At 40.0% G+C, this 23,742-nt stretch overlaps 1 protein-coding gene across 3 annotated transcripts in view; it reads right to left on the bottom strand.

The window, feature by feature from the left end:
* The window catches only part of FANCD2 (FA complementation group D2), a 1,694,389-nt gene that overhangs the window by 560,498 nt on the left and 1,110,149 nt on the right, over positions 1-23,742 (bottom strand). For all 3 annotated transcript variants that reach the window (XM_044077594.1, XM_044077597.1, XM_044077595.1), the window contains exon 30: positions 18,331-18,444. In XM_044077594.1, coding sequence (XP_043933529.1) covers positions 18,331-18,444 — 114 coding nt within the window. The remainder of the gene's footprint in view (positions 1-18,330; positions 18,445-23,742) is intronic.

Raw genomic sequence — 23,742 nt, 5'->3', positions numbered from 1 at the left:
TACACCGGGCCTGGCACCCATCTCCCTTATGGACAGAGGTAGCTTATAAATGCCAGACTATCAATGCCCTATTTGGATGGAGGGCATCATTATTCTTTCGGTAAAATCTGACTAGGCTTAGAAAGCCCCCCTGGGTCGTCAGCCTAGTAACAGTCTATGAATCTACGACTGAATGTATGAATCTACACAAGAGACACTTGTGAAGAAATGAAAGCAGCTAAGCCACAATTGAAGGGAAATTTAACTGCAATATTTTCCAGTGGATGGTGAGTCATCTGATGGCAAAAGATGGTTCAAATGGCAATCCAGTTGGAAATGGTTAGTTTGGCAACTGCTAGCAATTTCTTCAATGAGGCAAAACAGATGGACACAGCTGCTCTTTGTCCTTAAACTTAGAAACCTGCTTCACAAAAAAGCAGAGCCGGAGCCTAACATTCAGGGACTGAATGCTTGTTTCTCTCTCTTACAGCCTTGGCTTCTGATTCAACAAACAAAAAAGGGAAACAAATGCACTGGTTCAGGGTCAATTCAGAAACCACTTTGGGAGGAAACATAGGCCAGTCTGAAGGAAAACCTGAGCTCTATAAAACACTACAGATGGTTCTATACCAGACAGCTTGTAACTGAGATCCTACAAACACACTGGATGATCAGAAGAAAAAAAAGGCATTCTTCAAGAAACAGATTTCAGTGTTAGAGTACCAGCTTGTCAAGTCATGATGTTCAAATCCAACAAGGGGATGGGCTCTTTACTGACAAGCTGAGGCTTCTATCAGAGGCACAAGATCTCTTCCATTTGACACAATAAATCTGCCTAGTGAAGGGCTAATATTACCAGTTTCAGTCATGTATGCTAAGTCTGCTGGGAGGCTTGTTGGAATGATGAGACAAATGTCTCCTTAACTGTGGAGCAGTGCGCACCATTTAGAACTCAGAATTTCCTGCACTGTAACAGCAGAGAAATGAGACAGCCTGAAACCACACCTTACTTGGCCACCATAGGTTGACTATTACCTTAACTTCCTCAGCAGAGCCTTCTCAAGGTTAGCCTTTTCTTGACAGTACATTAATAGGTGTATAGTCTGGTTCAAAGTAAACTCATATGCTACATTAAGCAGGAACTGTGGGTTAGTGCACAAGACTACATTTTTCTGGCTTTTTTATTGCAAACAACACATGAAAGGTGACTAGAATCTTTGTAGGAGAAGACATAAGTGCTTTTCCTCAGTTTCTGAGAATTTCCAGTCTGATGATCAGGAAAGGGATTGGAAACAGCATCTTCTATTTTTTCTGCCCAAGTACCTGATTCTGACTTGTAACTAGAAACAGAACTTTCCAAGAAAAAACGCATGTTATAGGAAGAAAGAGGTTTGAAATAGTGCAGTTTCAAATGTTCCAATATGATACTTCATTCCGAGTCAATCAATAAAGCAGAATAAGCAGTGCTGACAATCTTATTTTTTGTTCATTCAATTTCCATCTTTCTCTTTAGCCTTCTTGATAATGTATGAATGTGTGTAAACAGTCTCACCATACTGTAATCGACATTACCATAGAATTTCAGTTAGTACCTCTATTCTAATATATTCCTCTTTATTCACTACTCTTCTCCATGTTCTACCCCTTACTAGTTACTCCATCAATATTATCCAGCTTTTATTTTCATCCCATTGTTCATAATCTGAAGGCATTACCTACAACATAAATTATCTGACGTGAACACAATTAATAAAAATTATTAATGTCCCCAACTGAAATTACTTAACACAACAATAAATCTTAAATACTTGCTTATCTTCTCCCCTTATGCAAAGGCACCCATTACTTTCAATTGCAAGCCTTTATTTAAATAATTTTACCTACACCCAGAACATCCACCTAATATATTTAACTGTTTAACTTGTATATCCCTCCATAAGGCATGCCCCGATGTGTGTTCTAGAGTGATAATGCCCTGACTATAAGCCAGATAAAGTTCAGACTAGTGGGCTTGGTGTTTGAAGTGATAGGTGGGGTGGGAGTGGGGGTGGGGATTCCATGGCTTTGCTGGCTTGCTCACACTGGGAAGAGGGAGATGGACATTGCAGTTGGTTGGTGTAGCCTTATCAGCAGCCACGGACCAGGGAAAATCACATCCACTGTGGCGGTTCAGGTGTTCTTGCTGGGCATGGGAGAGTGACTCCTGTCAGTCTAAGTGGACGGAGTGGGGAGTAGGGCTAAGACCTGGTCCCTGGGGTAAAGTATCAACCACGGGTCAGACACCTTCTGGGGATGTCTTTAGAAAAATTAGATAATGAACTTTTACTTTCATCTGGCTAGGTTTCTGAAGACAAAGAACAGTTTATTGGTTTGGTTAAAGGTTTATTGCAAACAACACATGAAAGGTGACTAGAATCTTTGTAGAAGAAGACATAAGTGCTTTTCCTCAGTTTCTGAGAATTTCCAGTCTGATGATCAGGAAAGGGATTGGAAACAGCATCTTCTATTTTTTCTGCCCAAGTACCTGATTCTGACTTGGAGGAAAGTATTTCCAGGATAAATAAGATGTGTCAATGGGAACAGACTGATATTCCAGCTTCTTTGAAGTAATAACTTGATTTATTACCAGATGTATTTCCAAATCCTGGTGCTAATCCTATTTTACCAGCTTTGAAGGATGTTTTTGATATAGCCTGCAATATGACTGACAGCCAACCTTCAGGACTTGAAAAGGCAGGCAGACTGTAAAGCTCCTAAGTCTTATATCTACTTCTCATCCCACATCTGATCCTGCAGCTACTTCTATGTAGCTTAGGCAACTGCAGCAGTGATTAATGAATGAACATCTTGACATCCCTGCGTTGATGCGAGAGCCTTTGACATAACACCAGGCACAATGGTTGACCATACTAGAAAGGACCCTAGAGCTTGCAGTCAGATTGAAGTGAAGCTACTATGGGAGAAATGCTCTTGTTCCCAGCCTAAGGAAAAACAAGACAGGATGGGGCTCCATAAGACCAGAGTTTAGGAGGAATCCAGATTTAAAGCCATGGGATGAAAATGTCCACCTCCAGCAGTACATGATAAGAAGGAATGAAAACATGGCAATCAAAAACTTTCATGGTTCCTTGAATGTTGGCCTCCTCAGAACAACTTACCCCTCTCTTGTACTGGCCATAGCTGTAACAGGGAGATGGCTGGGATGGGTCTAACTGTGGGAGGCCTGATGATTGGTGGGGATGAGGGGCAAGAAATGCTCAGGAAAAAACTAAAAGGTACCCATTCACTATCCTTAATAAAAAGTCAATGTATTTTACAGGCTTAACAACAACATTGGTTAATCATATCAAATGCAGCAAATACGCAGTTGTCAGTCCTGCAAAACAGGTAATTCTAGCCACAAAAATAATAGTCACTTTTGGATTTACACTTCAAATAGCCTCGTCAACACTGTTTTTTTTCATCATTGGCTCAGTGTTTTTTTTTTTTAATTTTCCATACAGTGGCATACCCTTACATGTACCCGATTACAGTAAACTCTCAGTTAACTGGAACTCAAGCAACCAGCACTCTCAACCAACCGGCAACAGAATATTAAAGAAATGCAGTACAATTTTCATGTGTTTTCTGTTTTCTCCCGCAGAAACATACCTTACGTTTTTAGAGTTTTAAAAAGGAAGACGGGAATAAATTCCCTCTCTCCCCAACCTGAGAACAAGTCAAACCAAATAAATAGTATAGGGTACAGTATCAGTCAGGCCTATTTTTAATTGTAACTCTCAAGCAACCAGAAAAAAGAAGTTATGTACTTACCATAACATTCCATGTTTGTAGTCCATCTCGCCTACATTCTTGCTGGATGGGTTCGGAGCCAATTCTCGGCTCCAACTCGGCCGATACTAAAGCTCAAGAGCTCTTACTGGCTCAAGGCCAACCCCTATCCTATGGTGCCTCATGGCAATCCCCCAGATCTTGTTTGCAAGAAAGTAATAGGTACATAATAGTCAGGAAACTATCAATAACCATGCACATACAGACAGAACACTGTGTATTACTATCCATGCCAGGTGAATGGACAACTACAACCATGTCAGACAATATAATGTATAGTCCACCAGTTCCTCCAGGAAACAGGAAGGGGGAAGGACGGTAGGATGCAAGAATGTAGGCAAGATGGACTACAAACATGGAACGTTGTGGTAAGTACATAACTTCCTTATGTTATGTAGTCCTATCTCGCTGTAATTCTTGCTGGATGGGACAGCGTCCCTAGCACCTTTATCCCGGGTGGCTCAAGTGAAGAGACTTTTCAGCACAGTAGACCCAAAGGATGACTTGTCCCGGGAGGCCAAATCCAATTTGTAATGAGTGACAAAGGTATGCGGTCTTGCCCAAGTAGCTGCTGCACAAATGGTATCAATTGGAAGCCTAGATCTAAAGGCATATGAAGCTGATACTGCTCTGGTTGAATGGCCTTTTACTTTGGTTGGTAACTGTTTGCCAACAGTCTTGTAAGCAAATGAAATTCATTGTGAAAGCCATTTAGACAGGGTAACTTTAGAAACAGGTAAGCCTTTTTGTCTGAAAAGGAAACAAATAATTGGTCTGATTTTCTAAATTCTTTAGCCCTGTTAAAATCTGAAAATTCTATGGAAGTCCAATTGGTGGAGTCTGTATTCTGATTTATTAGTATGATTTGGGAAGAAAACTGGAAGTTCGATAGTTGTGTTGAGGTTATGTTCAGAACATACCTTAGGAAGAAAGGAAGGATTAGTACTAAGTGAGACTCTATCCTTGTGGAAAACAATGTAAGGAGGTCTGATGGTGAGGACTTGCAATTCTGAGACTCTCCTAGCAGAAGTTATAGCCACTAAGAAAAATGTTTTCCAAGACAATAATTTCAGATCCGATGAAGAAGAGGGCTCAAAGGGGGGAAGAAATTAAACTAGGTTTAGGTCCCAGGGCTCTGGTGGTTGTCTGACTGGAGGTCTGAGAAGGAGGACTCCTTTCAAAAAGGTTTTGCACAAGGAGTGGGACATGATTGGATTTCCCATGTAGCCAAAATGGTAATTTAAGATGACAGTTAATTGAACTCTAACAGTAGCAGCTGCAGCTGCAGCTCCATCATGAAAAATGGATGCCAGGAAGGACAGGACTCTATAGGAGCTGAATAGGGATCTATGCCTTGGTTTGCTGCCCAAATGGAGAACCTTTTCCATTTGCTGGGATATCATTTCCTTGTGGAAGGTTTGTGTGAAAAAATCAGAATGTGTTTGACTGTAGGTGAAAGGAAAACACACTGGCTATTCGTGGAACTGGAGCAGCCATGCTGTATATTTCAGGGTCTGGATAGTAGGATGGAACTGACCTGATTGATGAATCAGGAGGTCTGGAGATGGTTGAAGAATCAGAGGTCCCTCCAAGAGACAGGGCAACAGGAAGGGGAACCAGACTTGACGAGGCCAGTAAGGAGCAATGAAGGTCAGGGTACTCCAGCAGTTTTGCTTTCTGAATCACTTTTGAAATGAAAGGAAAAGGTGGAAAAGCATAAAGAAGTCCTGGAGGCCAATTGTGGACCAGAGCATCCCTGGGTGACATCCGCGGATGGGGAATTAGGGCAAAGTAGCTGCTGCATTTGGTGTTCATGTACGTGCCAAATAGGTTGCAGCAAGGCTGGCCCCATTTGTGAAAAATCTCTTTCGCAACTTCTGAATTCAGGGATCACTCGTGAGGCATCGGAATTGCTCTACTGAGTTTGTCTGCTATCACACTGGACTTCCCCGGGATGTGCGTTGCTACCAGAAAGTGCTGAGTGTCCATCGCCCATTTCCATACTCTTAGTGCCTCTCAACAAAGTGGGTAAGATTTGGGTCCCCCGGTTGGGAGGGTGGCCTAATGGTTACGGTGTTTGCCTTACAAACACAAGGTGCAAGGTTTGAGTCTTACAAGAGATAATTGGCTAGGCTTACAATGGCTCGCAAGGGCAGTTAGCCTTGTACTAACCTATGAACCATAACCTAAACTACAGACATGTCTAATTGAATTGCAATTGTCCCTGTGGGAAGAGAACTGTGAAGTGCTTGCAATGCGTATAGCACCGCTCTCATCTCCAGAACGTTTATGTGCAAGTGGTTCTCGTGGTTCTGCCAAGTACCTTGGACCAGCATTCCCAGATAATGCACCCCCCACCCTATCTGGGAGGTGTCCGTGGTCAAAACTGCATTTTCCTGAGGGGGGTGCAAGTGGGCGACCTAAATGAAGTGGATGAGTATTTGGTAAGACAGGGGAAGATCCTGCATTGACCACTGGGCAAATGGAAGCCACTGAAGTATTCTCATGTGCAGACGGGCTAGGGAAACTAAGAGAATGGTGGAAGCCATAGTCCCTAGGACCTGAACGACTATCCTGGCCTGTACTTTGTCTCTCTTCAGCAAGAATATGACTTGATCGCGTAATGATTCTATCCTTTCTGGTGTCAGTTTTGCTGTCATGGTGGTTGAGTCTATTTCTGAGCCTAAGAATATTATGTGCTGCGATGGAGATAAGGCTGATTTTTTTAAGTTTATTGTGATGCCTAATCTGGAGTCTCGTCCCTGGTTCTGATTAGCTGGTGCTTGGTGGTAGCAGTGAGGAGCCAGTCATCTAGGTACGCATACACCTGGAATCCTTGACGTCTCAGGTGAGCCGTTACCACTGCCATGCATTTGGTGAACACTCTGGGGGCTGTAGTGAGGCCAAAGGGCAGTGTTCGAAATTGAAAATGACTGGCTTCCAGCCAAAAGCATAGGTGTCTTCTGGAGCACCTGCCCATTGTGATGTGGTAGCGCACATCCAATTGTTTTTCCAGATAAAGGGAAAAATAGACTGCAGAGTGATCATTCGGAATTTCGATTTCTTTACAAACTTGAGTTGCTGAGATCTAGAATTGATCTTCAGTCCCCTGTCTTATTTGGAACTAAAAAGAATCGAGAATAAGTTCCGGATCCTATATGCTCTGTGGGGACTTCCTGGATGACTCTTTTTTTTTGCAGCAACGGGATGACCTCAGATGTGGCAAGGTCTAGTTGAATGGGTGGCACGTCTGGTAGAGACCAGTTTACCAGGGGATCGGAAACAAAGGGAACCAGGTAACCTCTGGATATTATGGTTTGTACCAAACAATCTTGGGAAATGTTTAGCCAGGTGCTTGGGTACAGTGAAAGACGACCCCTGACTGCTCCCAGAGACAGACAGTCGGGCAAACCCTTAGGGGCGATGGAAGGGATGATCAGAGAAACCTTCTCTATCTCCCTGATGGTGTGGACCACCTCTGCTGCTAGGGTGGCGTCTTCCGTTATATCCTCCCCCTCTGCCTCTAGGGGAGGGTTGACCTTGTGCCTGAGGGAAACCTTTTTTGGGATTTACGGAACCACATTTTCCCTCCTGTTTGACCCTTGGGATACGGTCTAGAAGGAAGGGAGAAGCGGTCCCCAACGGCAGATAAGGTTTTCCCTTCCCGCTCGCACCTGGTCAAAGTCTGTTTTACCTGCGGTCCAAAAAGAGTTGAACCATCAAAGGGGACATTGGTAAAGGAAGACTTAAAGGATTCCGTGAAGTTACATAGACGCATTCAGGAATGACTCCAAGAGAAATTCCTGCTGCGTCTGCCCTGCTCATTCCATCCGCTGCATAGGAAATCAGCCTCATGGAGGAGTTGGCTATCAATGTAAGGGTGGAGAGCTGCGCAGATACTTTATTCATGGATCCCGAAGCTACTGAACCCTGAAGGGTGCGTCTCCCAACTCCTTCAGGAGATTCCCGTTGAAGTCTGGTAAAATGGGAGAGGTAATTCAGCGATCTTAAGGTAAATGCCACTGAAGAGAAGGTACGCTTTCCATACCTATCCATCGTCCTGGGCTCCTTATTAAGAGGATGGATATTAGAAGATGTCTCTGACAACTCCTTTTTCCTGGCCACTGCTACCACCATAGCATTAACAGGAACTCCCTTAGAAAGAAAGGACTTATCTTCCGGAGCAGTCATAAATTTGTTTGGCCTCCTCGGGACAGGCTCCACTCTGTCTGGGGAGGTCCAGGCTTTCAGAGATATAACCCCCAAGAGCTGGTCATAAGGCGGTGTTACCCAGGAGGTGGAAGGTCGGGAACCAAAGGCCTCAAAATACACTGATTCGTCCTCAGTAGTGTTAGAGGTCTTCCAATCGCCCCTCTGTCTAAGGATTTCAAGGATGTCAGAAAAGGAGACATCCTCAGAGGGGGATCTAGGGGACCCTTCTGACTCATCCAAATCAGTGTCTGATGTGACAGACTCAGGTGAGTCAATGTGCTTCCTCTTACAAAGTCTCTTCCGAGGAGGCTCTCCAGTGGGATAATCTGGGGAGGTCTCGGAAGAGGGGGACACCTCCGATGGGGGCTGCTTGAGTCTCTGGTTCCCTATGCTGAGGGTGTGGTGGGAGAGAAGAGGTTGCTGCCTGCTGCTGGTGGGACATCGAGTCCAAAGGCAGGGCTTTGGCACTGGACAAAGCTTTCTCTATTGCTTTGAAGGCCTTTCCACCCTGCTCTGAAGAAGACATCCGTTCCGAAGAAATGGAAGGTCAGCTCCGAGCAGGAGGGGCAGGCTTCAAAGCAGACATGGGAGCCGAGATCAGTCGAGCCGATGCACCGAGAGGGAGGGTTGGTTCCGAAGTAAAAACAGGGTGGCTATCCTTCTCGAAGCAGGCTCGAGAGCGTCAGCTCCCAGATCCCTTGGCTCCAGACTGAGCCGCTGAGGATAGAGTTATCGGTTCCAAAGAGGCAGGAAGAATTCTCAGAACCGAAGGATCCAACATAGAAGAACCCTAAGTTTTTGGCTCCGAGGACAAAGCAGTCTGTAAACGGGGAAGATATGAAGCCTTTGGTTCTTGAAGGGCTAACTTTTTGGCCAGAGTCGGGTCATAAAGCAACCTCTTCACCACCCGCTTGATGTCCTCATCTGAAAGTGTCCTGGAGGAACGGGTGGAGACAGAAGGAGATCTCCTCCTTTCTAATATAGGAGACCTCAATGTTGGTGAAACAGGGTTGATAACTGGTGATTGCCTCAGTACCGAAGGCTTCCTCGGCACCAAAGAAACCGATGGCACCAAGACAGAACCAGAACTTCTTGGCTCCGTTGCTTTAGACTCTATAGACTGTTCCGAAGCTGGAACCGAAGATTTTCTTTTCACAGTTTTGGGAGCTGTCTGACCAAGTGGTCATAAGACCCCTCTCTATTAATTTATGTTTCCTCTCATTAAGAACCCTGGTACTGAAGGCATGTCAAAAGGTACAGGGTTCTTGTAAGTGAGCTTCTCCCAGACAGTACACACAGCTAGTGTGGCTGTCAGTCAATGACATCTTTTTTGAACACTTGAACTCTGATGGACAGTGTTCCTTATGCTCTGTCATTCTCTTTAGACATACTTGACAAGAAAACAAGGCTAACAACAATTTTGCAAAAACAACAACACTAACTATAACTAACAGTAAAGTTATGAAGTTTTTTTTTTTTTTGAAAAGACTAGCACTCAGGGAGGAAAGGCCCTCTAATTTAAATGGGCAACTATGGCCCTCTAACTAAAACGGGCCATACAATCCTAAAAGGGTGGAATAGGGGATCAAGCACTCAATAACAAATCACACCAACATCTATTAAAGGTATAAAGTGAAGAAAAAAGGATGAAAATACAAAATTTATCAAAAAAATCTTCTACTTAGCCAACGAGCCAGTAAGGAGACAACCTCGAAGCTTTCGGGGCAAACGAGATCTAGGGAATTGCTCTGAGGCACCATGGGATAGGGGTTAGCCTCGAGCCAGTAAAAGCTCTCGAGCTTTAGTATTGGCTGAGTTGGAGCCGAGAATCGGCTCCAAACCCATCCAGCAAGAATTACGGCGAGACAGGACTGCATAACATCTACAGTTATCCAGCATCTACCAATCCCCATGGGTGCCAGTTGAGAGTTTATTGTACTTTGATTACAAGTTATAGTGAAATTTAAAGTAGACAAGACAAGTAAATTTTTTTCTTTTCTTTTTTTAGTCCACCTTTAACTAGCATGGCACCCCATTCCTTGAAAAAAATAATTCAAATTACAAAAATAAGGGTCCCTGTTTGACTCGTACTTTTCAAAGTAATCCTTTCCTGTAGTGTACAATGTTCACCAGGCGTCCAATATTTTAGTTTCCATACAATGTTATATCTCAAAACACACATGGTTTAACTTCTCCAAGTGCTGTTATAACCTGCTTCAAAATAAAGTTTGTTGGTACAAAACCAGAATCAGATAGTAGAGAGACCGCAACCACAATAAATTTATTAACGTCAATAGAAACTGATACGTTTTCGTCAGTGTAATTCCCCGACTTCATCAGATATAAATTTCATTACACAAACAAGATATATATAGTGTTTAATTACATCAATTAAAAACCTTCTAATTAGTTTTTAAAGTTATACGTTCTTAAAATGCCTAGTAACAAAGTATGTGATCTTTAAAATCTGAAAAACTAGGACCCTTATATATACTATATTTAATTTATATCTTGTCAACTGACATACTGTATAAAAATTGTTTGTAAAATAAGAACTTGATATTTAAAAATGCATTGTAAATGTATATATATATATATATATATATATATATATATATATAATACTCATCCATCATATAATAATTAATAAAAAAATTGTATAAATATAAAAAGTTTTTTTTAAAAAAAATATTGCAAACCATTTAATATAACAGTTGATTCTGTATACATTAAATTTACAATTTAGCAGCTTTCAACCTTAGTAACGGTGCAATGGATATATTGTCATTCATACCAGGTGATCTATTGGCTTCCAACAAAACCTGCCAATAGGTTTCCCGGTATTCTAATCTGGTCTTCCATGGACCCCCCCCTCTGTTGTCCCTGTACTGTGTCTCGAGTACAAAAAAATACAAATTTGGCTTGTTGGCATGTCAGGGTATCTTGGTATAAAGCGTTACTGGGATTATGTTTTTGTATTTCATATAGATGTTCATATATCCTGCGCTTCAAGTGTCTTTCCGTTTTTCCTACATAAAACCTCTGACAAACCTGGCACATACTCAAATATATTATTAGCCCTTGGCTGTTGCAATTTGAATAGTTGGATGCAGTAATCCATCTATCTCTAGCTGGAATATAGATTTTGTCTGTATGTGCTATACATTTACATTGTGCACAAGCCCCACATCTGTATGTGCCTCTGCATTGATTAGAAAATGCCTTAATCTCTATTTCTTGCTCCAGTATATTTTTGATATTTCTCCCGTTGCGAAAGACTGTTCTCATAGTTTTCCCTTTTAAGTTGGTAACATCTGTAATGTCACAGATATATCCCCATTCCTCTTCTAATATTCTTTTAATAACACCAGAATTAGCACTGTAATCAGTGACTCAAGATTTAAAGATTACTCAAAGACTCAAAGATTCCTGGGAATTTTGGGGCAAAATTACCCCCGAATTATATTCCCCTGATTTAACCTTCCTCACCATAGATGTTGTGGATCTTTTCTTCGTGATTCCACACGACAAGGGTTTAACTTGGCTAGAGGAAGCCCTGAGAAAAAACCCAGAGGCAAGTGAAAACGATATTTTTTTGGTGACGGAATTGGCAGAACTGGTTCTAAATAACAATTTCCAGTATTTTTCAGGGGAATATTTTAAACAAATTTCAGGTGTTACTAACTGTGCCCCCCCCACCTATGCAGATATAGTCCTATCTGTTTGGGAAAGTAAATATGTATTCAACAGTGTATATAGTAAACATTGGACTTTTTATACATGATTTTTGGATGACATTTGCATTTTTTGGACAGGCACAATAAGTATGCTGGAGGACTTTATCAAATATTTAAACTCCAGTACGGATTTTTTGAATTTTACGTACCAAGTTTCCAAGGGTAAGGTCAATTACCTGGATGTGACTTTGAGAGTAGAAGATGAAGGTTTCCAATCTACAATATACAAGAAACCTACTTTTTCTAATAGTTACATCAGGTTCACTAGTTCTCATCCAAGACACCAAAAGAAAGGCATAGTCAAGGGACAGTTTGTCAGAGCATCACGTATGACATCTGACAACCTTGACTATGCACGGGAATGTTCAATGTTAACTAAGTTGTTCTGGGAGAGGGAATACCCTCAAGAGTTTATTGAAAATATTAGTAAAGAAGTCGAGGATGGCAGGGAAACTGTATATAAGTCCATCCTTGGCACAGGCAATGTGCCAAAACTTTCTGTTGTTGGTGAAGTTCAAGACCTAAATGAAGGTTACAAAACAGTATTTGTCACTGATTACAGTGCCAATTCTGGTGTTATTAAAAGAATAGTAGAAGAGGAATGGGGATATTTTTGTGACATTACAGATCCGAAAGTCCGGTATGGCTCGGAGGAGGAGCAGACAATTCAGGAGTAATGGTATTCAGCTCCAACGGTTTGCTTTGAGCCAACAGCAATTTAGCTAGGCCTGGTGCCTTTAAGAGTTTCTGAATCAGCCGGTCCATATCCAGATCGGACAGGCTGACTGAAGACCTGGAGGAGTGAACAGATGGAGTAGAGAGGGAGGTTTTTCGGAAACCGGTTCCAGAGCAGTGTCCCGGGTCTGAAAAGAACAGACTGTCGGCTCCGAAGTCAGTGGAGCCGAAATCACAACACTTTCCAACTTTCTCCCTTTCTTTGATCTGAATTCTTTAGAAGATTTGGACGATTTGCTGGCCCCATCCTGGTCAGACAATGCCTCTGAGAAAGGGAGTTTGATAATACCCCTGTCAATTAACTTCCGCTTTCTTTCTGCAAGCACTCAAGTGGAAAAGGAGTGGCAGATACTACATGACTCCTGCAGGTGCACCTCACCCAAACAGTACACACACTGCACATGGGCATCTGTAACAGACATCTTTTGGCCGCAGTCTGGGCACTTTTTGAAGCCAGACTTTGGATGCTTTTCCTTTTCTTCAGACATAGTACTAACTACCAGAAACACAATTCACAAGAGCACTCACACTATTTAACTATATAGATAGTTTAACTTAGAGAGGATTAATCTAATTAACTACAAACAGCAAAAGACGGCACAAACAGCCCAAAAAGGCAACTAGTAATCCAATATCAAAAGCCCAAGGGGCAATTCTAATCTGACAAGCTGTAAGAAAAGGCCCAAGGCCAAGAGGCCGAAGACAATCAGTAGATTTTACTGGGAAAGGGGGAAAAAACAGAACAAAATCTGCTAACTAGATAATACTATATAATAAAATAGTAGAAAGACATAAAATTCAAATAGAAAAACTTGCTGAAAGTTGAAAACTTCCACAATAGTCTCGAGCAACGCTGGAAACCAAGAGATCCGTGCCGCGGCAAACTAGATCAGAGGTAATTCCAGCAGTGCATTGTGGGATAAGGAGTTGGGTCTCGAGCTACTGGAAAACTTTGAGCTTGCTAGTCGGCCATGTCGGAGCCGAGGATCAGCTCCGAACCCATCAGTGAAGAATGAACGTCGAGATTGAACAACTTCACATGTAATGTTATTACCTCACACACAGTTAAACTCAACCATATGGAAACATCCTACCTTGCTCAGCTGGAATAGGAAGTCAACCAATAACCAAAAAATAAAAAAAATCGCTTCCACTGGCATACTAAAACAGTTTACAGATTGTTCACCCCATGTATGGATATTAGCAACACTGTTTATGAAATAGTCCTGTTTGATACAGCCTTATTCAGTTTTCTGTTCCCTACAATTCCAATTTCATATCGAGCTCCCCTACCTATCCAACCAGGTTGTTCATAGGATAGCTCTTGCAAATAAGGCTCCTTTTAGCAGAACTACACTTTCCTTCCACTCATCTTTTATTTCTCCTGCTTTGCCAGCATTTCACAGTTCAATAGCATATTTTTCATTCTGCTCCATCTGCAAGTTGTCAATCTGAAAGGCACTTTTATTTTTTTTTTCCAAATGCTTCATCACAATTATCACAGAACACCTTCCCATTAAAGAAAACATTTAAATCAGCTGTAAATGACAACTTACATTTCAGTCTTTTATGCATACATTCTTTTATCAAAATCATACAGTGAGAACAGTTTTTTTTTTTTAAATCACTGCTGACCAGTCCTGTTCCATACCACTATTTTTCCATATAGTTTTTTACCTAGTTACCCCAACTTCCAAATCGTTTCTACACTTTCACAAATCAAAACCTAATTCAGTATTGGTCAGTGTTTTCTATACTTGGAGTCAATATCAGGAAATGGCAAATGCTTCACTGATGCAGCTCCCAAAAAATCTTTAGAAAATCCAATCCATTCCACCACTTACACTCACACAGTCCAACAAATCATTTTCCTCCATCTTCTTATGTTTTTATGCCTTGCCTTTCCATCCAGTGAGGTGCAACTTAATTTGGTCAGGATGCTAAACTGTTTGTGCTGCTTTGTTCCTGAATCCCCTAAAACTGCTGCCTAACTGGCTCCACCACTGTCTGCTGATTAAGTAGGTATTGGGCATCCTCAATAATAACAACTCCCAATCTTTTTCAATATAACTGTCAATCAATTTTGTGAAATTCCACAACTCAATTCATTTTGCTCTTCAGGCTGCTGGCTACCTCAGTCTCCTCTAAATTTTAACACCTTTTTCTTAACTAATTTTCACTTGGTGGTGAACTCTGATCATCATGGCAACTCAGTTCTCCCTTTCAAACAATTTTTTTATCAAAATAGTTAGGTTCCACAACATAATCCATCCCTTTCATCACCAAATGTTCTATAACACCTTTATTCTTCAGCCCACACATAACAGCACTGATTAAACTTTTTAAAAACCTTTATTAGGCATTTTTCACTAGTTATCAAAGTGTTCTAGGAAAGCAACCAGCTTTAAGTTGCCCAGTGCACACTCCAATGGAGGATGTCACAGGAAGGTGTAAACTCCAAATCAAGGGAGGGCTGGAAAGAAGCAAGCCCTGGGGCACTGGTGACCGAGTTGGACTGACCTCATCTCCAACTCAGTGATGTAGAGATTAATTTTATGATGAGAGCATGTCCAATTGGTTGACCAGCAATGGAAGTATGCTTCCCACACCCCCAGTCTAGAGGCATCTGATGTGATATTTACTGGCAACTTGGGACAAAAATGAAACTCTGGGACAGGTTTCATGTTTCCATTCACCATTATCCACTCCTACAACACAGTGGAGGAATAATGAATTTTTGACTTCTAAACTGTCCAGATACCGATTCCAGTGAAATGCCAAGGGTAATGGGGAGACCCTCACATAGAATCAGGCAAACTAAACTGCTTAAGTGACAGATGAAATTTGCTGCAGTGCCAGAAGGAAGGAAGGACTGGACTGAGATAGAGCTGCACTGGGATAGACAGCAGAAAGTTTCTATAAGGATAAGCATCCTCTTGGGGAGCCCAAGACATGCCCAAAAGAAACATTTAGGATTATTCTGAGGAAAACAGTTTCTGAGATGGGATGAAACTGGACTTCGCGAAGTGAGAAACTTTCCCTGTAGTGCATCAGTTTTTCTGGGGACAGGGCTGAAAGCAGCTAATCAACAAGGTAAGGGAATATAGAGCACACAGCTATACATAGCAACAATCACCATGCTTAAGCATATTTTTAAAACTCATCTAGAGGTATAAGCTACATACTCAAAGTCTAAACTAAGACAGCTTAGTTTGATTTCTGCTGCATTTTGATAAAGAATTCCACATTGCTGTTAAGGCCTTTAAGGTTGGACCACTTATCACTAGACAAGCAGGGTTTCTTTCAAGGATTGAAACTCTTTTATCCTGGAATCTAAGGGAATAAATGTTAATAGTGACTTTTAGCTTGTATGCCAATAAAAATAATATTCAAGGTTTATTATGTTTAAAGATCAGGATGGAAAATATGTAAGTGCATACAACTGGCTTTTTGCAAAGAACAGCAGTGATGATCTACTTGATTAGAAGGGAAAAAAAAACATGAACTCTTCATCAGTGTGACGACTGCTAGATAAGTTCTATTATGGATATCAGGATATTTATGGTTATGTCAGATCTCTTTAGACAGAAGTCTGTTAAATTACAAGTTTTGTCATTTTGGGAATTTACTAATCACACATTCTTTGCAATGTTAAAGGTGAGTGTTGGGTCAAACAGCAAGACAGCTTATTTACAGGCCTGTGCTTGCATGATGCATTCATTGCTGAAGTCAGATTTAAGGCACTATCAACAGAAAAGAAACAGGGCCTCAAAGCTCTATCTCTCACCTGAAAACAGCATTCCAGTAGTACAGCAATGTCTTCATTCTGTCTTGGTTTAATTTCTCCAAGTCTTTTTAGTTTCTAATACCATGAGGGGAATAGACCAAATTCCGAAGTCAGGGTCTAACTAAAGTTCATGAAATTAGTATTGCTTCAATCCAATGAGAGCTGTTAGCCAAAAATGCTCTTGGCGGCATACACAATGAGTCTAAAATGGATTATTTCTATAATTCATATGAAGATACATGTTTTGGTAGTATATCTAAATATGAATGTATATTATTTTTCTATTAGACCTGTTGCTCCTACTACTAATGTTAGAAGTGGAAAATGAATGCTACTGCTTGGTGCTGTCAGCCTGCTCTGCATCTGATACTGATTTCAAAAGAAACATCCTGAAATGCTATATGGCATATATTTTACTAAATATTTTTCTAAATGTGCAATTCACAGCAGAAAAATAACCAAAATATATAGACTGTCAATTGGTTAATGGCTTCTGTTTACTCTGTCACGCATGCATGAGCACAGATACTTACAGAAACCTGAAAAGCACTCTCTTGGGTTCCATTACATTTATTTTATTTATTTATTTTACATTTGTTAACCGGGCTGGTCTGTCTGGATACATATCCGTTTTCAGTAGAGGCCCGAGGAGAAAAGCTCCAATACACAATAGAAGTACATATTTAAATTGCAGGATTCAAAGTATTGTTACAACAAGAGAATACAGCTTACATATGCAGGAATGAAAATTTACATAGATGTTATATAAGACTAAAGGACAGACAGGAAATTATACACAAAACATTGATTTCGTTAAAGATACTGAGAAATAGACTGAAATCAGAGATTTTCCTTATTACTAAAAGGAAAGAGAAATTTTAGAGATCTGCAATTAGGGAAATGGGCTAGGGAAGTGGAGCTAGAAGTAATGAGATATGTAGTTAGTCAGGTTCTCGACATGGGCATGTCCATTGTGTGGAGAGATATTCTTTAAGGTTAGCTTTGAAATGATTGAGCGAAGAAGTAAGTCTAAGGTTGTTTGGCAGGGAGTTCCACTGCTTGCCAATGGAATTTGCATAAAGGGCATCCCCACCTGAGTTTTTTGCTTTGATGGTTAGGATCTGGATGCTGTTTGATGATCGGAGACTGTTGAGGTTAGTATATGGAGTTAGAATTTTGCACAGTGAGGGAGTTCTATCAGGATGGTTGATTATTTTATAAGCTTGAGTTGGCTAAGTTTGAGGAGATTTGGCAGTTCCAACCAGCCAAGTCTTCGCAGATTAAGGCAATGATGGGTTCGATAAGGGAACCTGTAATAAATCTGACAATGTGGTTATAGGCAAGAGAGAGCATGTTAAGTTCACGTTTATTAAGAAAAGAGAGGATCGGGGAAGCATAGAGGAGGGAAGAGAGGAGATGGGTGCGAGCAATAGTTAATTTGGTAGTGGGAGTTAGGAAGTTTTTAATTCTGTACATAGATCCTAGTTTTTTGTTAACAGACTTTACTGTTTGGGTAATGTGTATGTCAAATTTGAGCTTATGATCAATAGTGACACCTAGCAGTTTGGTACTGGTGACAGGGGTTATGAGGGTCCCATTATTGGATTTAATATATTTGGACTGACAGTGTATTACAATACCATCAGGAAAGCTAATTACTATGTTTTACAACAATAAAACAGAAGAGACAGCTATTTTCATAACATCAATGCTTAAGTAGGGTTTACAGGTTTACTAAGACACAAACACACCAAATGCCAGTCTACTGGGCAATTACTCAGCCATATCACCACCACTTATCCATCTGCAGAGATTCCTATGCCAAACTTCTGCTCACATACTTCTTTATAAGACTTTAATCTATTTGGTAACTTTCCTGATACCACTTCAGGAAGAGAAGAATCCAGGTAAGTTATAAAGTTAAGAGTTCTAAAATGAATGCTACAGTGGACTGGCACATCAGTATAGTATTACAACCAGCAACTGCCACCAAAAATATTTTTTAACTAACAAAGCATTAAACAATCCACTATAACACTTAAAAATTACCTTTAGAAAATGTATTCTCTTTGTAGCTGATATTAGCATGTATTCCAATTTCCGGAACAGGTCATCTAAAAGGAAAACCAATTCAGCAGGCCCAAGCTGTAATATTTCTGTGGCCTAAAAATAAAACAAGAGCAATAACAACTGGAGGAAGTGGTACTTATCCATTTTAAACACGTACAAGTAACTATGTTCTTGTGCCTACTCATTCAGTCATATCATATGCGCTATAACTGTTTTTTTTTAAAAAGCCCAAAACATAAAATACTGCATGTTGCTGAGCATATTTAAATACTGCTTTACAACTACCATATTAAAAAAGCCACAAACATGAAACAATAAATTGTAATGAACTAATTTAAATACTGTTGTACAACTACAAAGGCACATAGTTTTGAAACATTTGCTTAGCCTTATGAAATTGTTGGAAAAAATACAATGATTAAATCTGTCTACGTTGGACTTTATCAAGCAGTAAGCTTTTCATCATTAATAGCATCTATAGCAATATTCCACGAAGACCAAGCTTGCATCCAGAATGACTGAGTTGATGGGTTACTCATCACTTCAAAACCTAGATCTGACCCAAAAGCCAAGCTTAAAATATTCCTAGAAGGGGAAGAAAAAGTAGCAGCAAATGGCATTTATTGCCACATGAACTCTCTTCATAACTACAGTGTTTGCCAAGTATGTATTAACTGATAAGGATGGTCAGCATAAAAGAAGGGTGGGTAAGAAAAGGGACCCATTCCTCTTCAAGGTCTTCATAACTGGTAAATACATATTTCAGAGTCTGTAATTAACTTTCACAAAAGGCCTTCGGAAAGCGCATCACCATCTTATTTTATACAACAGGCAGATTTTTCAGAAACGTTTCTCCACAAATTTAGTGGCAGGATATCTTTGTATGGGCTGAGTTCAGATGTTTAATAATGCACAAATCCTTGAGCAGGTCTAATGTCAATTAAAAGAAAAAAAAAAAACAGAGAAGAAACAAGGTTAAATTCAAGGTAAAAGGGAAGCAGACTCCAAGTTTCACAGCAAAATGGTCTTTAGGACAAATATACAAAGCAGCTTCTTCCTTGAGAGTAGCTGATCAGAACACATGGTATATAAATAGCAGTTTAAGACACAGAATTAAGTCTATGGGCTGCTAACAAATTTCATAACATAGTCCAGGATTTGACTTTCTCATCTTCCATTTGTCTGCTTTTTGATTTTTAGCAAGTTACTTATTTAGACTACACTCTGCTCACACCTGAAAAGTGGCACTTGTGCCTAGTGGGTTTAACAAATTAATAAATTCTCTCTCACACACAAACATGCACACACACACTTACGCACATCTGTGCGTTTGGGAATTACGGAAATGAGCAGTACAAATCTCATTAGTGCATATGTTTCCAAAACATAATGCTACTTTGTTTACACTATATAAAAGTCTATGAGCCTTCTGAAGACAGAAACTGTAATTAACAAAGTCTCTCTCTTCTGCTTCTGGATTCTCCCCTGCTTGAACCATACTCAATAAAGAGCTGGTCTGCCTTATGACCAGATTTAGCTTTGATTGCTTCGTTCTAGGAAATCATGATCTTGTCAGTGACATCACATAGGTGTAGTTTAGAAAGAGGAGTGGGGCTGTTCTTGTCTTATTTATTTCCTACTACAAATTAGAGAATAACTCAAGGAAGGGTGACTCCCTCCCATCTGGCAGTGTGTCACAGCTATATGTATAATTAAACCAAAAATCAAATTTTAAGTCTCCCACCAGAGAGAGAGATAGGTGAGTTTTTGCCTTGACAACCCATTTGTCACTGAGAAAAAAAAAAAACATACAGCTTTAAATGTGCCCAGGGAGTTGCATGACACATGGTACACATTCCTTCTAGAAGTTCAGTTTGATTACACACCTCATGCAATCTGGTAATACACCACAGTCTCTGTGTTGGTAATGGAGCATTATGCCAAATATCCAGATTAATATTATAGTCTCAAAAGTGAAAAAATATATTTATTTTGTAGCGTGTATGTATATGGAAGTATGTATTGTGTCTTTCGGCTTTTCCCAGTTGGGGGTCGCCACAGCGGAACTCCGGTCCGCTAATGATTGGCAGTTGATTTTTACGTACCGGCTTGCCAGCCCTGACTCACAACCTTCAAAGAAGGTATGCCCATTAACGCATGTCTCCTTGCAGAAGACGCTCTAGCTGAGAATCGAAACGGACAGCGTCTTACTGTGAGGCGACAACGCTACCTCAGCACCACCACCGCGGGTGTGTATATGGAAGTACTGAAGGATAACAGTGGAAAATGGTCCAAATGCAAACACGGAAATTTTCTTGCTGCAAAATGTAGCAGAAATCAGGAAGTTTTTGGTTCTAGAAATTGGATTCACTTCTTATAAGGTGAGACCACCACCTAGGATGCCTTAAAACATGCAGTGAACCACATTATCCATGTGGATATCATTAGGGTATACAGCCTTACTGTCTTGTTAAAAAGGAGTAAGGCAAAACAGCAGTAACCAGAGAGAAGTTCAGGAATTACTTTAAGCCTAGAAAAAAAAAAACTTGCCCTTTATTCAGTATCCGTTCTTTAAACTGTCTCAAGATCTTATGGAAACTACAGATGCTTGTAACTACTGAGCTGAAGAATCAAGTCGAAGACTGAATCCAGAGAGCTGTATGCTTCATTAATAAGAGACTGAATGCTCTGAGGAAATGAATGATCACACAACTGCTAGGTTATTAAGGGAAGCAAAGATATCTTTTATAAAGCAGTGCATGTCTACAGAGCAAATTAAATTACATGGATACTACTCATTCCAGTAAATTTGCAATCTCTCAGCCACATAGAAGGTATGGGATTTCTGAACTTCACACAGTGGTTTAAGTTTGTGATAAACCATTATCGTGACTGACAATAAATACCATGTCAAGAATGAGATATTAAGGCTAAAGGCCATACATTTCTGCCATGCAACGACTTATGCATTTGAATCAAGTCACTCCTTTGTGATGTGTGAAAAATGAAGCATATATTTAATACTTCCAAAATTTATAGTAAGGTATACATATGGCAATGCAGAAAGCTGACTCCTTCCAACCTCCAGCACCACTGCCTTTAGTTGAACATGGGTAATATGGGATGTATTCAAGTTTGTTGGTACATCCATCTTCACCAACTGTCTCCTTCAATACAGTGATTATGAAATAAGACAGTAAGGTCTGCACAAACTGGAACAAATTTATTTTTTAACCAAAGTATCAGGAACTGCACAACATCTGACCTCATCTTTTGAATTACAAAGTCCACTATAATCAGCAGACACTGGGAACATGAAAGGTTCACTAAAAAAGAATGGACAATCAAGTGCTTTGTAATACTTCCTAAATACTTTGCTGAATACAACAGCAATATTTGTTTTTTTCTTAACATACAGTCCCTTATATTCTAACTTGACATGACTGAATTTTTTTTATTACTGACAGCACTAAGAGGCATGGAGTTTATCACATTAATATTTTCTTAAATATAAATTGTATTGTAAGTCCTTGGTTGGGCATATTATCCGACATCTGCAACTACTGTACTTTTTATGTCTACTAAAATACCTTCATGTGGTATCCAATGAAGGAAACTAAAATGTGAAGACTTCGAGACATAAGGCAGCCAGAGCTTCTGTAAGAGACTACAGAGAAGAAATTCTATCTGAAGCGAGATTGTCCAAGCAGCTCAGAGCTCTGGTGGAAGCCAATGAATGTCTGGGAAAAAGCTTCTGCTAGGACTTTGTAGTGTTTAATTTTATCTCCAAGGAAAGGAAAAGCTGCATCAAGTAACCCCATTCTCAAATCAGTGACTCCTTTGTAGGTAAAGCTAATTGCCAGTTGTCCAAACTGGGAAACAGTCCTATGCACCACAGTCTGGATGAGCTGCAATAGCAGCCGTGTGTGGGGTAAACAGTTTGGGGGCTGAGGTCAGAAAAACACAAGTGTACTGAAATGATAATGACTGCTTCATACCCTGAAGCACAGGTACTTTCTGATCTCTCTTGCTATATTAATGTGATGGCAGGCATCCTGGAAGTCCAAAGAGCATAACTGAAGTATAGACTGAAGGATGACCATCCAGAATTTGCTTTTTTGTTATGTATTGATTTAAACCACTTAAATCTAGAACGTGCCTGAAGTCCTTTGCCTTCTTTGGCACCAGAAAAATTCTTGCATAAATCCCTCATCATTTTTGGTTTAGTGGGACCTACTTGTATATATTGCTTTCAAAAATATTGGTTCTGGACAGTTTTCTTATGGAGCAGGGCATCAAAAAGGGTAAGAGGAGTTACATTTTTTGAGGGGTGGAACCTTGTAGCAATCAGATACTACTTTTTCAGTTTATTAACCAGGCAAGCGGGCTAGTTAGTAAACCCTTTTCAACCATAAACTAAGCCAAATGGATAATACAGCGGTACATAAAAGTCAAACAATGTTACAAAAAATACAATGGTAGATATAAAACTGATAATGACAAAGTAACAACAGTGGAGAGCCGGTAATATATAATAAGAGCTATTTTACAGAGTGTTGCAGTACTTGAATTGTTTAATCATCATAAGTGCAGTATAGCACAGGCATGGTGTAAGATAACTACCCATTCTTTCTCCTTCTTTCCAAACACTGACAAGCCATTAACTCTAATGCACAAGCACCTAGAATCCTGCAGTAGTAATTCTTTTATTTTGGTTTTGAATATTAACAGAGTTTTCTGATCTCTCACTTCTCCTTAGAGTTTATTCCAGATTGTAAAAGCCAACTTTGAGAATGCACATTCTCCAGTGCTTGTCTTAAAACATGGTCTAAAGAGGGTTAAGCCCTCTTCTTGAGGGTATTTCAGAGAGAAGCTTGGTTGTTTAATCTGTAGTTTGGATTTTAAAGGACAGTGACCTATTTTTAGTAATCTGTATATATATATATATATATATATATATATATATATATATATATATATATATATATATATATATATATATATATATATATATATATATATATATATATATATATATATATGTTAACTCAGTAGCAAGTTTGCTCTTTCAATTACAGGTAGTCATTTGAAACATTGAAGGAACTGGCAGTGAGGAGCACAGGATCCTGCCAGAAGAGAAGATCTACAGATTTTGTTTATAGTGGTTTGCAATGTGTGCATAATTGTGGTGGAGTGAAGAAATATTAGAGAAAACTCACACCCAGTTTTTGGGACAAGTACATTTCTAGTCATACTTTTGTGACTGGTAGCGGTAAAGAGGTAGGAGAGCTTGTAGCATAGCTTTTGTTATTTAAGAGTTTTTCTAATATTATTATCTGTATGGTCTGTTAATGACAGAGTAGGTACTAAAGTGATCCCTAGATATTTTTG

This window comes from Protopterus annectens, chromosome 7.part0 (assembly GCF_019279795.1).
Source record: "Protopterus annectens isolate FY-2018-M chromosome 7.part0, PAN1.0, whole genome shotgun sequence".
Classification (NCBI taxonomy): Eukaryota; Metazoa; Chordata; order Ceratodontiformes; family Protopteridae; genus Protopterus; species Protopterus annectens.
This window is presented reverse-complemented; position numbering and strand designations above follow the sequence as displayed.